General features: G+C 36.8%; 1 protein-coding gene across 1 annotated transcript in view; it reads left to right on the forward strand.

Moving 5' to 3' along the window:
* Positions 1-9638: 9638 nt before the first annotated feature.
* Positions 9639-17649, forward strand: part of Commd10 (COMM domain containing 10) — a 205820-nt gene continuing 197809 nt past the window's right edge. Inside the window, exons 1-4 of the mRNA XM_027941158.2 lie at positions 9639-9709; positions 11202-11292; positions 15219-15329; positions 16744-16899. Of these exons, the coding sequence (XP_027796959.1) occupies positions 9669-9709; positions 11202-11292; positions 15219-15329; positions 16744-16899 (399 nt within the window). The 5' untranslated portion in view covers positions 9639-9668. The remainder of the gene's footprint in view (positions 9710-11201; positions 11293-15218; positions 15330-16743; positions 16900-17649) is intronic.

Consider the following 17649-nt stretch of genomic DNA (forward strand, 5'->3'; position numbering starts at 1 on the left):
AACAAGCCAAAGAAGAAAAAGGTAAAGCTTTAGTCACTTACTGTGAAGGAGCAGGCAAGAGTCTAAAACTGAAGGTAGTGGGGCCGCCTTTCACCTTTTCCATGGACAGACACACACACACACACACACACACACACACACACACTACACACACACACTGATTTAGAGTCATGGGAGTCACATGCATCAGCATGGATATGGGGGTTGTCTTAATGTTGAGAGAGCTTCATACAAAGAGCTCTAGAAGTTTTTGTGGACTCTAGAGTGGAGATAGAAGTGGGAAGAGGTAAGGGGAAAGGTTCCAAATGGAAAAGTACTGGGTACTGAGTCAGCATAGGCTCTTCAAGACATTCCCTCCTTTCCACTAGGGAGGCTCAGCAGAGATGCCTGAAGAAGACCTCTGCGTGCCCCCTACCCTGGCCTCAGACATGGAGACTTTGGAATGAAGGTCCCACTGGAGATAGGAATGCAAGAGCATGACCAGTCAAGGGACCTAAATCTTTAACTAAATTGGCTTTCCAAATGAGATGTCAGATCTTCATTGTAAAATGGCTTGAATTAGTTTAATTTTATCCAAGGGCTATCAGTATGATTTAAGAGGTAGAGACTAAGATGATACAAGGCATTTTAAGGTATCCAAGGAAGTTTAAGGATGAAACTTTGCTTTTATGATAGTTGGCTAATGATGAAACAATCCTATATGATCTTTGCCTAAATGTATGCTTCATATGATAAACCTCTGAGAGTCCAGAGAAAAGAGTAAATTGGTGGTTGGGACATTTGAAAGTGTGAACTAAATGGATCAAGAAGGCCTGAGGGTTTGGTTTCTCTACAGTTACTATTGACACTTTGGGAGTCTCATCATTGTATGAGACTATGATTTGGGGCTCTACCTTAGGCATTGCAATAACCAAGATACCTTTACATCCATAATCCCTTCTGGAGAGGTGGAAATCATCAGGGAAGTGTGTCACAAGACTAGGGACAGACAGAGAATGGGCATTCCAAGCTGGAACATTCAGGACACAGGGTGGAATCATGCTGGTGGTACTGTGGTGTGTAGTTATCTATGGCTCTAAAAAGGTAGATAAAGACCCCTGTGGCTATTTGGCTTTTTAGAAGCATCATTTATCTTTAGTAATGCTATGCTGACTCTGATCCTGAAAGAGGTAACTGCACTCATCTCTTCAATTTACTAATCTAAGCAAACAGTAAAAAGAAAGCCTTTTAAAATCCTGTGTAAATAAAAGATGGGCAATTATACTGAAGAGATATATGTTTGGATTCTTTTCAAATGCAGTAGTATGAATAATTTACTTTGGACATTTCTTTACTTTAATACAGAAAACTTAAGTAAATTTTGAAAATATTTAATGAAATAATACTATTTACAAATTGCTACAAGAATGATGTTAATGTTTAGGTCTTCCAAAGTATTTTTGTTGGAATGTTAACTATTTAATACTATGTGTGTGTGTGTGTGTGTGTGTGTGTATTCATACACACACACATATACATATCCATTATATATACATAAATACATATGTATATATATCAACAATATATATAACTGTACATTCATAAATATATATGTATATATATCCATAACTATTTTTCTTTGTTTTCATTGGTTTTGAATAATAACTTTCCTGTTTTCATAAAAATAATTCATTCTCATCATTGGAGATTCAAGTAATACAGGGAGATGCAAAGTAGAAGGCAGAAAATTACAGAAGATCTTACCAAACAAATAAATATCATGAACATTAACCAGACCTAATTCTGGTAATCCCTTTATACTATCTATATGCTATCTATGTAATATATGAGATATGTGATATAAATCTATATGCTATATATATAACATATAGGATATAAATATATAGAAATGCTTTTTATTAAAATGGATAAAAGAAGGGAAATAAACTGAAGAAATCGCCATATTTTATAGGATTGTTTCTTTAACAAGAGATGTTAGATGTTACAGACCCCTCTAACACAGGAGTCACAAACTCAAATGCCTTTAGAAGTAATGACAACATGATTTGGAAAGTAAGTGATAGATGCTAAGTTGCTTATATTGTTTTCAAAATAAGAGTTTTTCTGATTACTGAGTAGATTGAACAAAATGAGTGGGGAAAGTATTTCCACACTCTCTGAGTGACATTAAGACTGCAGCTCTCTAGAGAGCTACCTCTGCACTTTTTAAAAAAAATCATGAAAAATGTAAGAAGTTATAGTCAATTTATTAAAGATGTATTCCATTCATGATACATTTATTATTTTGTTGCCATGAAAGATAAAGCAATTGGTACTCTTAAAATTCTATTCCACCCATTTTGTTCATTTGGAAATCAGTTCTCTTAGCTATATACTAATTTCACATTATAATAATCAAACACTGCAAAATATATAATCAAACATTACAAAATAAATTTAATTTCATAAGCATAATTCCTATTTTAACTACATTTTATTTTATATAGATTTAATGTTCACTATGTGCCATAATATCTCCATTCTGAAATTCTTATTTTCACTAATTGCTTCTTTGGTTTAGTTTCAACTATCAGTTTTTCCAAAATAGCTCATGAGAAGTATGGATACAATCATGTTTGATAATATTTAACTTTTGCTTTCTATTTGAATAGCATTTTGCCTAGACATGATATACTTTTATGAAAATGTTTTAGACATTGCTATGGAGAAGTCTGAGAATTGTTGATTTTTGTACTTTTGTAAACGAGATGCTCATTTCACTTGACTGCCTGAATAATTATTTCTTTTTATTTGGAGTTTGGTCATTTTATTAGAATTTGTCCCAGCATCATTATTCGATATTAGTTCTTCTGGAAAACAATTTACCCTTTCATTAAACTGCAGTTTCAGTTTTTCCAACATTCTAGGGAAATGGTCTTCTATTAAATATTTATTTTGGTCATCCCAAGAGAGGCAAAATGGATTCCCTGCTCCAAATTTGTTTTGGTACCTAGACTGATGATGACACACACATTATTAGAGGAAGGTGTGAAAATATTACATAGATGAGTCTTTCTGGAGAGAACAGGTCAGCTGTCAAACAGACCTAAAAATTGCTTGAAAGAGCAGGGGAGGGCATCTGACTTAGGGTTTTGTGGTGATTAAGGGGTGGGGCCCAGGTGATGGTTTCCCCCAAGTAGTCAGGAGCTTCTGGGCTTTGAATTTCTTACCTGTGCCCAAGAGGGAGCACTTTGGCTTCTTTGCCCAAATGTGGGACAGAAGGGGAAAAGGGAGTAGTGGGCCAGGAAAGCTGTCAGCAGTTAAACATGAAAAATGGAGGCAGACACTATCATAATATTTGAATGTGCTTTTTTATTATTATTTTACTTTTGGTCTATTCTTTGAGTTCTTGGCCTTGGGGACACATTGATCTTTAGATTGGTTTTTCTTTGTTCTCAGTATCTACTTTCTGTCTCATTCTTTTGCATTCACCATAAATAGCCTTCCTCTCTGTCAATAATTAAATTTGCAATTGTGTCTAGTCTGTTTCTTGCAGTTTCCAATTTAGGTAATAGCTAGGAAATGCTGAGTTTTCAGTTCTCAACTTTTTTTCTTTGGTTTTTGTGCTTTTTATCTAATTTTGTTGTTTTATCAAATTGTCTTTTAGTTCTTGTTCTAGGGAATTCATTTCCTGATTATGTTCATCTTTAACATGCACGTGGAATTTTCATCAGTTTTGGGTATGCTATATACTTTTATTTCTTATATTTTCCTGTAGAATCCTGCATAGTTGCCATGGCACTGCTCCCTGTTTTACTTGTGTCTGGCATGGACAGCTCTGCCCCGGCTCTATTTTCCCTGATATTGTGCCAAAGTCTTCTTGCTTCTTTTGCTTATTAATGTGAGACCAATTGGCCTTCCCATCAGAAATGCCATCTTGATGGCTCAGTATTTGTGTTCTATTTACTTTTTTAAAAATTTACTTTTTAATCAAAGCTTACGGGGATTAGTTTTTATTTTCCCAGCTCTGTGATTTTGTTAATAGTCCTGTATTAGGACTCACAACACACAGGAGGGCCATGTCCAACCTGAGGGGGTACCCACAGGCTTCCAAGCAGCTCTTCTTTAATTGTGGAGCCCCAGAGCCTCTGATTCCTCCTGAGTCAGCCATGGTTGTTCACTTTCCATTTCATTTTTTCGTTTCTGCTTAGGACAGGGAAAGGACTCAGGTGCCTGTGGGTTTCTGCAGTGTTAACAATAAGGCAGAGAGCTTGAGGCAAAGTTATTTTCCCTGAGGCTTCCATGTTTTCACTGGCTTGTTGCCTTGGAGTATCTTCTTATTTTCTGTCTTCAATTTGCTAGCTCCCTATTTGTTGTTTGAGAAAATTAGATGTAATTTTAAAAAAATATTTATTTTTTAGTTATAGGTAGACACAATATTTTATTTTATGTGGTGCTGAGGATAGAATCCAGTGCTTCACACATGCTAGGTAAGTGAAATACCACTGAGCCACAATCCCAGCCCTGTCTTAATGCTGTATTTTTTTCCTGTCTTAATGCTGTATTTTTTTTTCTTGCTCAGAGGTGTCAAAAAGGATACCTTAGGGGCCTCTTCTAACCTTCACCAGTTCCTGCATCAGCCCTCAGGTCTCATATTCTCCAGGATTTCCCAAGACTTCCACTGACTGACTGTTTACCTCCAATTTTGCATCTCTGCAAATTGGGGGGATATAAAGAGAATTCTCATGAGTTTGTGAACCCCTTCTTTTCCGAGCATGGTTTTAGCAAGTTGAGGCCCGCCTTTAGGACCCAGCAACAGAATCTGTTTATTTGGCTAACACTTTTTCAATTGTATAATTTGGTTATGCTTTCATTCCTTGTCCGTTTGCTGTTAATTTAGTTTTTTCTGTTGTTTATTTGTGGCACTTACTATTTTTTTTAAAATTTCCTTCACTAGTCATTGGGTAGAAGGCAATCTGTAATCTTGCCTCACTCTCACATGTCTATATGGGAGGCACCATCTAATTTTTTTCAAATGGTGTTCACAGGTGAAAATTGCTGAAGAAACCACTCAGTCTTTCACACATCTTATGTGTGAATATCAGTCCTTTAAATGGCTCAGGCCTCTGGGAAGTAGAATGGAAGAAACTAGGTGCAAATGAAAATGGAGGGGTGATAATTTGAGCTGGTTTTCAACTTTAAGCTTGAGAATAGTTATAAAGATATCTGTTCATATATCATAAAGTGTGTATTTTCTACATTTCAATAAAGGCTTCCCTCCTATCCCCTATTCTATCCTCCTTCTGGTGAAGGGTGAGTGAACATAAATACTGTTGTTTTTTTTTTTTTAAATGGGGAAATGTGGCCTGCAACCTTGATATTATTTTCTTTTCTTTTTTTCTAAGCTTTTTTTTTTTCCTTTTCACATCACAGCCTCTTATGCAAATACTCAGGGAATAGATAATGTTCAAGCATTCTTTATTCCTCATATATCTCACAATAACAGGAACATTCACATAACCAACTCAAAATAAAAACGTGTAATAAACTTCATTCCCCTGGGAATCTGAGGGAAAATGTGGAACAAATAACTACATGTTTACCATCTTAAAGGGTGTTCTTCAGTTACACCCAAATTGATTCTAACACCTATGAGGCAAGTGCTGACTACAGAGCTAAAAACAGGGCTAGAAACTGTGACTGAGTGATGGTGTGGAGGGGGAAGTGTCTGTTGAGTGTTGGGTGAGGAGGAGGAAAGCTGGGCCAATGGCTTTCACAGCAAAGGTTTTAAAACAGCTGAGCAGGAAGCACACGCTTTATAGTTAGCCCGCTATGGGGCAGATGAGGTGGTTCTAGTCTTCTGCCCTATGTGACTCCTTGATGGAGTGTGTTAATCCGCTTTGCGTTGCTGTGGTGACAGTACTTGACAAGAATGACTTAGAGGAGGGAAAGTTTATATTGGCTCATGGTTTCAGAGATTCAGTCCATGGTCATCCAAGTCCATTGCTCTGGGCCCAAGATAAAGCATCAAGGCCGAAGGGCATAGTGGGGCAGCTGGGAATAGTCAGAGAGCAGTCCACATCTACCTCCTGCAGTTAGTCCATTTAAACTAGGATGGACTTGTTGGGTTCCAGCTCTCACAATCCAATCACTTTATCTCAGAATATTCCTGCATTAACATGGGAGCTTGTGGGGGAAGACTCATATCCAAACCATAACATAGATGGACCTGAAAAACTCAGTATTGAGTTGGAGGACTAATAACTTCCAAAATATTTCTTAATTAGTCAACTTATTGCAGGGACAATGTGGGGTACATAATAAAATGTCTACACACCTGCCCAACTTAATAATATATACCACACGTTTAAAATGTCATTTCAGCTAGCCTGGATTTCTGGACTCAGTCAGATTCTATTCCAGTGGGTGAGTAGGTGTTACCCATCTTTCAAAGATAATCACTCACTTTTGAGGGGATGGGATGTTGGAAGATGGATTTGGGTGTGCCTCCTTGTTGTGAGCTCCTTGAGCTCATTTAGGATTGGAGGAGTCTTCTGGGAAAAGGCTCACACTTCTTTCTACTTCACTGAGTATCAAACATATAAATCATGCCTAGCAGGGAGAGGATGAATGTGCAGTGAGGGTACAAGAAGAGAACACAAAGAGGTCTTCGAGTAGGAACCCACCAAAAGGGAGGGACTCCAAAAAGACAAAGCTCATACTCAGAAGGAAGGGTTAACTCCTCTGGAAACTCTGAACTGTTCCTGGTCTTACAGCTTTTGCCATTTACTGACACAGGGAAGTAATCTGGAGGGGCGTACAAGTGGGAACTTAGTCAAGGGTTCCTACTCTCCTATATTTTAGGACTCAGTTCCATCTTTACCAGACCCATGAAGGCTGTGGACTCTGCAGTGGAGCTGCTTAGTCATCATGTTGCACACCCTAGAAATGTAGAGGCGGTGGAACCATAGGATTAATTTGGACCAACAAGAGAGACAAAGAGAGAGAGAAAAAAAACTCTTTCAAAGAGTTTGCAGGCAATTTTTTCTTCTACTCCTAAGTCATAATGACTCCAAATAGACTCTCTGTACAGTACTGATGTGTAAGCTAGGTTTTGAAGCTGTAACCAGTTGTATAACATGCCACCTTGTATTCTATTTCCTCCTGTCCTTTCTTACTTCCCTTTGTCCTCATTCCTACTTCCTTGCATTTACAGCCCTCAGTGAGGCACAAGAATGTAAGTCAAGTTGTTTCCTACAGGACCTGGCTAACACAGAATGTCAAAAAGTTTGTCTTGGTGGAAGTTTGCAGTGAAGGTAGGGACATGGAAAAACTGATGCATTCAGCATGGCTTATTGGTAATAAATGAGAGCAGCAGATCTGGGCTCGGATCTATCATGAAGATGAGTCAATGAATTTGGAGGGTAAGGGTGGAGAGTGGTCATAAAATTTTGCCTTCGGGAAATATAGTTCCTGTTCTATAGCAGGTGGCAACTGTTGGATAACCTAGAGGACTTTTTCATGTACATAGATGCCTGTATTCTAGAGAATGCAGAAATATCTTAGGTGAAGCTCTCAAATATTTAAGGGGCGAAATTATTCACAGTACCAAGCCTTTTTAGAAACAAATGATAATAAGAAGTAACCAATCCATCATTGCACAAGGAGAGAAACAGAGCAAGAGGCCTCTGTGTCCATCAGTGACTCTCTTGTGAGAAACTTGGAAGTCTGTGCTTTATTGTATAAGAAGGGTAGAGTTTTTCTTGAAGGTGCAAATCATATTACCTAATTCTTACCACAGTACAGGGGAGCAGACATTACTCATATCCCCACATTACAGATTAGTAATGGGAAGCTAAGTGAGATTGATATTTTGTCCAAGGTTATAGAATGATTCAGTATTTGAACTACCTTGTTCAAAATAGCAGTTATTTTTCAAGGCAACTGAGAAGGAGGATGTGAACTTCACTATAGATTTGAAACAGTTTAAGCAGGTTAGTAGCTCCACTTCAGGCAATGAATCAAGACAAAAGGGAAATGATTTGAAGATTGAGAGAACTAGAACCTATTTAAAGTTGTGCCAGGTAAGGTAATCTGTGTTTGGATCAGGGACCTATAATTTATGTTGATTCACATACATCTTCTTCAGATATGCATAAATTGGGGGAGTGTGTGGAGTGGATGTGGAACTAAACGTATTTGTATGTATTCAACACACTGTATAATTGACTCAATTATCCATGTGGGGATTATTCACTTTTAATTTGCAATCTGGCTTCTCCTTTCAGTTAAGATGTTTTTGGGCTGCTCCAGGAATGCCAACTAATTTAAATAATAATTTAAGCAAAACATAATTAGTGAGGAAAATTAAATTCAATCTCTTGCCAGTTCTGGAAGATTCTACTGTTGAAATGCAACTCTAATCCATCCACTGTCTTTTCATTCTCCAATGCCTTTTTAGTACCAGCAGATTTTATTGCTTTCCATAGATTACTGCAATAGTTTCCTATGTAATTTTCTTGCTTACCTCTTTCCAGTCCAGAAACTTAAAAAAAAAAAAAAAAAGGGTGTGGGGGGAACACCAAACTCAGTTCTCTTCCCAAAATTTCTTTACTTGAAAACATTTCATGCATAGGGAAAAAAAATTGAAAAAAAAATTAATGGCTGCCCATTTTTCTCCAGATTAAGTGCAAATGCCAAAACCTGTCATTCAAGCTTTTCTAGTCTTAATTCCTGCCTGTTTTTCAAACTCCATTGAACTGTCCATCTACTTCTTAGCCTTTGTACTGAAAAACCCTCCTCATCTCTGCAGGATTACTGCATTTGCCACCTGCTCAGGAGGCTTTCTTGCTTCCACCTCTGAATTCCATTAATGCTCTCCTTGTTTTTCTCTAAGGCATTTGAAAGTATTTGTGAAAATGCTATTCTCTTGGAAGATAATTCATGGCACTGTTTGCAGTGATTCATCTTCTCTACTAGGCTGTGGTGGACTCAAAAGAGAGACCCGAATTCTTGTTCATTTCAAAAACTGGCAAAACTCCAGGACAGGAATTTTGGTATTTTACATCCCCAGTGCCTAGCTTAGTACTTGACATATAGTAGGTACTCAGTGAATTGCAGGTACACACTTCCAAGCTGGGTTATGGAGCCTCGCGGAGCTCAGGGATGCTGATACAGGAGTAGCGGATTGCTCAGTGCCAAGGCTGGAGCTGGCTGCACTAACTCTTTTGAGGAACGATGCTGGGCAAAGGAGGCACACTCCAGGGCTGGGTAGGGATGTGGCAGCTCCTTTGGCAGCCGCCGCAGCGTCTTAAACTTGCGATATTGAAAAAATAATGCTACATATGTGTGTGTGTGGGCACACACACATTACTATATTACATCTAAAGACACAAAAATACAAAAATGCACATATGTACACCTCCAGCCAGGTATGCATTTAAGTATAAATAAACATACAGGTAGAATCTTAACTCCAATACGATTAGAGAATTACAGGGAGGATGACAGTGATGATCCCTCGCTCTTCCAGGAAGGCAAGACAGGTCTCTTTGGGCCTCCAGCCTCAGGAGTCCTAGGAAGCAGGCAACTGCCGGGCAGCTTGGGCCTTCCGGGTTTCCGTCATCCGCTGTCCTGATTGGTCGGGCTAAGCGCAGCTGACAGGGGGCGGGGACTAGGAAGCAGCGAGGATGGCGGCGTCCGCAGCGCTGATCCTGCCAGAGAGTCCCAGGTACTGTCCCGCTGGTCACTTGCGGTAGCCGCCCGAGGATGTCCCTGCTGCCTGCTGTCCTGGCGCTGTGGCGGGGCCCGGGTCGGGAGGAGTGGGCGCGGGACTGAGGAGTGGGAGCGGGACTGCCGACGTTGCATCATGGGCCACGCAGGTCCGCGGAGTGCGTGGGACCGCTTGGTGCTCCACCTTTACGGTGGTTCGTCTGTGGCTGACAGTGCGCCTGGCAGCCGTGGTCTGTAGGAAAGTGCATGGTTGTTGTCACTTCTCAGAGTGCTGTCAGAAGTTCCCAGGCGCTACCTTGAGTAGTGACGAATCACGTGGAAAAGTATTCTATTTCCGTTTTCAAGTTTCAGACCTGATGATGATGATGAGAAAGGCTCTGGCTGGTGCTGGAGGGTGTGTAATACTTAACGTGTGTCGGTATTGAATAAATCTCGGATCAGGGTTTTTGGCTGGTCATATAATCTGGCTAGATTTTGGTAACACTTTGGTTTCCATTTTACTTACTTATTTATTTATTTTTAAAGCAAATTTCTCTGTGTGGTAGGTAAGGTTGGCTGCCCATGGTAGTGATACAAAGTTCCCTTTATTTATTGTTATTTTTGATTTTTGTTTTGAAACCAAGTCTTGATATGTGGCCTGGCTGATCTTGAACTCCAGGGCTCAAGTGATCCTCCTGCCTCAGCTTCCCCAGTAGCGGAGAGTATAGGTGTGCACTGTCACACCTGGTCCAAAGTTCTCTTTTAAAATAACACCATTTAAGTAAAAATGATTCAATTTATTGAAATGTGTTGTGTGGCTACAGAAGAATCACTGAAGTATATAGGCAAATAATCGAAGTTGGAAAATAACATTCGTTCCTGGGTTGGACAGAAATCTTCTCAAGAAGAGAGTTGTCATTTTTAAGTTTTTCCTTCATCCTGGACTCCTTTGTTTCTGACATCCAATTTCTTTCCTCAAATCAGTGGAACCCACACTACCTCAGTAAACCATATTCAATTTGGTACGGAATTGTTCTTATTATATTGTTTGAATTTGACTATTACAAATGAAACAAGGTTTTAAAGCAACCATCTTCTTAGTAATAACATTTTTTTTTTGTATGCAGTGTCCACCTCCCCCATTACTTGCTATTCAGCATTATGTTTTTAGTGTAATTTTCTAAATTACTGTAACCCCTATCTCACTCTTTTATTAGTTCCATTCTGGATTAAGTGGTTACATGAACATCTATGGAGTAGTGCGCCCCTTGTAGTTTGCTTTGCCTACAATAAGAGAAAATTTTCCAAGTGCACCTTTTCAACAGAATACTGTTGGGGGGCATCTTTTTGGAAATGTTCAGATTGCCTTACTCTGGTTACCATTTTCTTTACCTGACTTAACTCAGACTTTCCATATAGCAATCAGAATTTTTGAAATTAAAACTTGTAGACAATGATAGCAAGTATATTTTAAAACTTGTTTTAAAACTTTCTTTTATTAATTTATTTAGCATGAAAAAAGCGGTGTCACTGATAAATGCAATAGATGTAGGAAGATTTCCACGATTGCTTACTCGAATTCTTCAAAAACTTCACCTGAAGGTTTGTATTTTTGTGTTTCTATATCATGTAAAAATTTCTTCTGATGCCACTGAAACTCTTGTCATTTGTAGAATTTGTGTGTGTGTGTGTGTGTGTGTGTGTGTGTGTGTGTGAGAGAGAGAGAGAGAGAGAGAGAGAGAGAAATACAGTGTTTTCCAGTGTGTTCTCAGGAATACTTAATTTGTTGCAGATTTTATAGTGTTCCATGGTCCAAAATCTGGAAAACTCTGTATTCCATAAAGTTAAATTTTTAAAATTATGGAACTTTTCATATCTAATATAATTGTGTTTATGGTAAACACTAAAGGTGAATATGGCATATAACATTTTCCAAATGTGTTTGACTTTGGAAATGTTTTATTGTAGTATGTATTTGGAAAGTAATGTTCTGTGGAACATGCTTTGGGGAAATTCTGATTCATTTTTCCTTTTAATAATTCTGTGGTATTTGCTTTAAACTAGCATTTAATCTTTCATCTAATTTTATTCTCTTATTCTTTTATTTCAATGGTGTGGTTGTTTTGGATGTGTGGGTGTTTGATAATTCATTACTTGGTTGCCAGTCCAACCTAATTTCTTTGTTAGGTTATAAAAATTTGATTTCATCAAACCCATGTTTGTGGAGCACCCAGTAACTGCTCTGCCTTGTACCAGGCATCAACAGCCAATGACAACCAGAACTCTTATTCTTTCTTCTTCTTTTTCTTGGCCAGGAAGTAGTCCCAGAGCCATACCCTACTCCTTATGTTGTATTTGTCAAATCTGAGTTGTCCTTATAGTGCTAGTTCAGATTCTTATCTTTTCCTTGGAATACAATAATTACATTCACATTAGTATCTATGCGTGTAGTCTTCTTACTTCCTATTGTTTCTTCATAATATAATTTTAATTATCTTTCTAAATGTTTTTCTCTCAAAAAAAAAAAAAAAAAGATTGATCAGCCAGGTGCATACATGTTATCCCAGTGACTCAGGCTGAAGCAGGAGGACTGCAAATTTGAGGCCGGCCTGGATAATTTAGCAAAATCCTTAGGGTTTTAGGGGGAACTTGTCTCAAAAGTAAAAATAAAAAGGACTGGGATGTAGCTTAGTGGTAAAGCACCTCTGGGTTCAATCCCCAGTATTAGGGTAAAAACTAAAACCAACCAACCAAACAAACAAAAAACCCCTCCAACCAGTTTTTTACAGTGTTCAGAACCATCAGTGACTACCAGTTGCTAAGTGGAGAAAAGTTCAAAATCCTTAACATTGTGTCTATAATCCATTATAATATAGTTACAGCCTATGGTCTCCCTGCTTTGCAAGTGTTTCAGTAAGACTGTACAATGCTCTTTTACTGCAGCGTGCCATAAAGTTTTCAGTTGTATGCGTGTACTCTTTGGTTTGTTTGCCTTCAGATGTCTAAATGAGAAAACTACTCATGTTGCAAATATTTTGCAATCTCACTCTCACAGTTTTATATTCTCTTTTTGGTGCTTCTAAAACTTGCTTCATTTTCATTACACTTTAGTACTATATAATAAGTATTTGTTTTATGATCAGAAGGCAATCAAATCTCTATACCTCTTCACCAATCTACCCACCCCTGCTTTAAATATCTTGAGGGTCATGTTTTACTCATTTTATATCTCTCATACCTAATACATTGCTACTTACACAGCACTCAATACTGGTTCTAGAGTTAGTTCTTTTCTTTTCCATGGGAAACAAATACAAATGGAGGTCCTTTAAGTTCCTGCCTGTAAGGAATTTGTGATGTAAATGGAAGACTAAGAACAATAATAGCAGTAATATTCTGTGTTATCTGCTCTTCACAAATAGTTACATTGTTCTCTATGTGACTGGTACTCTTCTAATGGATTGGTATTATTAATTCATCTAATCCTGACAGCAATTTGAAGTGGATACTATTGTCAGCCTCCTTTTATCCACAAGGAAACTGAAATAGAAACCAGTTAAATAACTTGCCTAAAGTCGTACAACTAGATAGTAATTTAGTCTGGCTCCAAGATTCCATTCCTTTAACCCATTACACTAAACCTCAGGAAGGAGTATAAGACATTATGTAAATCAGCTCCAAAGTGAATGATGCAGGCAATAGATACAGAAGTTTTATTTTTCTTCCTGAGTCAGTGGTTGCATTCTTAATTGTGTAAAACAATATGGGGGAAAAAAAAACTTATATACAACTTTCATTCTTGATACTGGGAAGGATGGAGCATTTGCATGGAAAATTTGATGCGTAGTTTGTCTTTGATCTTCTCAGTTACCTCTGGAGTTGAGAATAAGTTATTAGGTGTCTAGAGGTAACCATGTAGCTGGATCATTCAATTCTGAATATTGTGTCATCAGAGACAGTGGGATTTGGGTGAGATGTGCTTGTTGAGAAATGAAATAACTGAGGACAGAGCATGTATGTGAAATCTTGCCTGATAAGAGAATGTCAGTAACAATTTCAGTTTTTATTTTGTTTTTTTTTTTCCCCCAGGCATTTTCAGGAGATGATCTTACAGAGAGGTTCCTGTTGTGATAACAGCTCATAGAGTTTTCAGTGTATTTCAGGATCGGCCACCTTTCTTTTATGTACATTAGTTCTATCAAGTTGGTGTTTGCCTTGAAAGAAGCACAACCCTTAGAATAGTGGAACTTGAGGCAGGTGGATGGGTGAAGAGGTTTAGGGAATTGATTGCTACTCTAAATATCATCAACTTGATACTTTGGTTTTACCAAGTTTTTTTTTTTTTTTTTCTGTTTATGGTGGAGTATGCCAGTCTTTATCCAGGTTGCTTCCTTGAATTCCTTAGTAGGGATTAACTTGAAGAAACTAAGACAGCTTAGATTTAGAATATGGGCATGCATACCTGACCATGGACCTGGGAGTCAGTTTTCTTTGAACTGGTTATCTTCCTAGCCCATCCTAATATGTATATTGTGTGTGTGTGTGTGTGTGTGTATTTGGGGTATTTGTTTTGGTTTGTTAAAATATGCAAAGGTTGCTGCTGGCATTTAATGTACAGGGATTTTTAAATATCTTGTAATGTTTCATCTGGCATCTCAACAGTTTGTACTTGGAAATACTGAGGGAAGTTAAGACAAACTTCCCTAGCTGAGAATGTAAATATAAACATTTATGGCCTCTGAGCTCAGGAATGGCTGTTAAAACTCATGTAATAAACCAAAAACATATATATGTGGCTCCACAGAACAGATTTTAGGCCTTCACATAAACCCTATTGATATAACTGTGCTGTATGTCTAGTTCTGAGAATCAGCTATCTGGGTTCCTAACCTGGGAGAGCGGAACCAGCAAACCAGAGGACGAAGGTGCTACTATATAATGGGTCACGTAGGCAGTTTCAAGCAATGACTACTAATCGTGAAATGAAATTGAAGAATTTTGAAAACCAGGTATAAGAAATATGAGAGCAATAGGGAAGAGAGTAGAATGAATCAGACATAACTTTCCTATGTTCATGTATAAGACCAGTGTAACTCCATATCACGTACAACCTCAAAGAATGGGAAGTTATACTCTGTGTATGTGTGATATGTCAAAATACCCTCTGCAATCATGCATATATAAAAAGAAGAAATAAAAAATTAAGTAAAAAAATGTAAAAACACAGGAGTCTGAGATTTTTTTAAGAATTGGACTTAAAAATCATCAGCACTTCTTAAAGCTACTGTAACCAGGGTATCATTGCTCATAATTATGAATTGAGTCATCACAAGAAGTAAGTTTTATCCAGTTTATTTTGCTTGTAGTAGTGTAGAATGGAGGTTACACCTTTTAGAAAGTTATATCATTTTCCTTTCACCCTGGATTCACTTTTTCTTTAAAGTTCTCATTCATATATGAATTACTGAGTCAAGTATGAGATTTGAATACATAAATATGTGCTAAGAGATTGCTATTTGTATTTGTAGGCTGAGAGCAGTTTCAGTGAAGAAGAGGAAGAAAAACTTCAAGCTGCATTTTCTCTAGAGAAACAAGATCTCCACCTTGTCCTTGAAACAATATCATTTATTTTAGAACAGGTATTTTTATTACCTCAAATTTCCTTACTATGATTTGTTTACTACATTATTAGTATTGCTGTGATATCTATGACATTCCAGTTTTTTTCAAAGTGTGCAAGATGGAAACTGTGAATACATTTATTTTATTTTATTTTTTGCTGTGAACACATTTTAATCAAGAATTTCAATATAGTAAAAAATATTTGAATGCATTATTTTTTTCAACAGTGTTTCATTCTACAAAGCAACAGCGCTGAATAGCAGTAGAGATTTATTGATGTGAATCAAGACTTTCTTGATTTCAGACAGCTATAAAAGATTTGAATTCATTGTTACTTGGTGTTGTACTTTGGAAAAATGGAACACATTTAAGAAATTAGATAAATGATTTGGGGGGATATATTTGACTAGGATGATAAACAAACATTTTAGAAAAGAAGTGTTATCATAGTAATTTTTTTCCTATTGAGCTTCCCTTTTGCATTACTTCTTCTCAAATTAGCCTTGAGCTCTCATACCTGAAGTCTTCCCTTATTTGTATTTCTTTTAACCTTGGCTCATCACAGTAGGTCACATGGTTAGTCTTTCTTTATTTCACATATGTCAGTTATGTCACTCACAGGATTTTGAATTTATCCAGGGTAGGGATGATATGTTTTGTATAAGCCCAGCACTTCACTGGGCTTAAAATAGATTCTCAAGAAATTTCTCTTCATTGATTAAACAGACTATTTGTAAAATAAAAGATTAAGTAGTACTTCATGAACATTCTAGTGAACAAATTCTATTAGGAGGACAAATTTTCAGGCATCTATTACAGATTTATATAATTACAGGTCATAAAGATGACTGTGATTCTTATTGATGGTGAGCTTCAACAGAAGAAAAGAATAATTGAATAGGATAGTGCAAAATGGTATTTATGGGAAATTTATTCTGTTCCAGAATAAGGTAAAAAACAGAACAAGTAATCACTGTTAAAAATTTTTACAGTTCTTAAAATTCTGTATTACCTAGGAAATAGAAGGATGAAGATAGTTTTGAAAACTATTTCTTGAAAAACATTTGTTAGTTGAGAAACAAAATCATTGTAAACTTTGAATAGTTAAGTGAAATAAATAAGATGAAATTTTAACTGAGGTACAATTAACATAGCCAGAGCAAAGAAGTTTTTTTGGTTATTAAGTACATGTAGTATTGTTTAAATGGGCAGAATTGAAAATCATTAGCCCACATAATTTAGCTTTTTAATCCTGAATCTTTTATGCATTGATAGTATATGATATTGTTTATAAAACAATCCAAAATGTCTGCAATAAGAATGTGAAATGTTGTTTGATTTAAATCCCTTAAAAGTAATTTTGTATTGATTACAGCTCAAAGTCTCTGTAAGAATAGAAGGATATATGTAATTTTTTTTCCTTTTTAATAGGCAGTATATCACAACGTGAAGCCAGCAGCTTTGCAGCAGCAATTAGAGAGCATTCATCTTAGACAAGACAAAGCAGAAGCATTCATCAATGCTTGGTCTTCCATGGGTCAAGAAACAGTTGAAAAGTTCAGGCAGAGGATTCTGGCTCCCCACAAGGTATAGGATATACTATCTGAAAGACATTTTTAATAATGGACAAAATAAATTATTATACTTAAGAGGATTTAAAGAGATTCTATTTTGTTGAGAGGTAGAGTCAAGCAAATGAAAATAAATACATAGTACTCTTATAAAATTATTTCTATATGTTAGCATATTTGCTACCACAGTATGATTTAATTTTAACTTATAGTTTAGAATATGCCTCTATAACTTTAGGAATGAGATAGTTTTCTTTCCTTAAGTCCATAAGCAGAGTTGTAATTCCTTTATCTGTGTCTCTTTGCATGAACCTTATTTTAATTTTTACTGAATCATGTATGTAATTGTTTTTGTGTATCTACATTAGTGCTAGCAGAATTGCTTATGTGCTGTAGGTACTCAATTAGTATTTGTGAACTTGTGTAGCTAACAGTGAAGAAAATGAATGCTTTGAAAAAAAATATAAAATAACCAAAGTATCATAAAGCTCTTATGATACCTTTTAAAACCTTCAGTTTACTTTTGATGGAGTTTGAGATGATCATACAGATTTTTCCCCATTTTCTGTTAACATGTTGTGTTATATTAATTAATTTTCAGGTGTTCAACCAACTTTGTATTCCTGGAATAAATCTTACCTGGTTATAGTGTATTAATTTTTTCATATATTGCTAGAAATTTGATTTGCTGATTTTTTTTTCTTTTTTGTGTACTGGGGTTAGTCCCAGGGGTACTTTACCTCTAAGCTACATCCTCAGACCTTTT

This window comes from Marmota flaviventris, chromosome 5, assembly GCF_047511675.1.
Source record: "Marmota flaviventris isolate mMarFla1 chromosome 5, mMarFla1.hap1, whole genome shotgun sequence".
Lineage (NCBI taxonomy): Eukaryota > Metazoa > Chordata > Mammalia > Rodentia > Sciuridae > Marmota > Marmota flaviventris.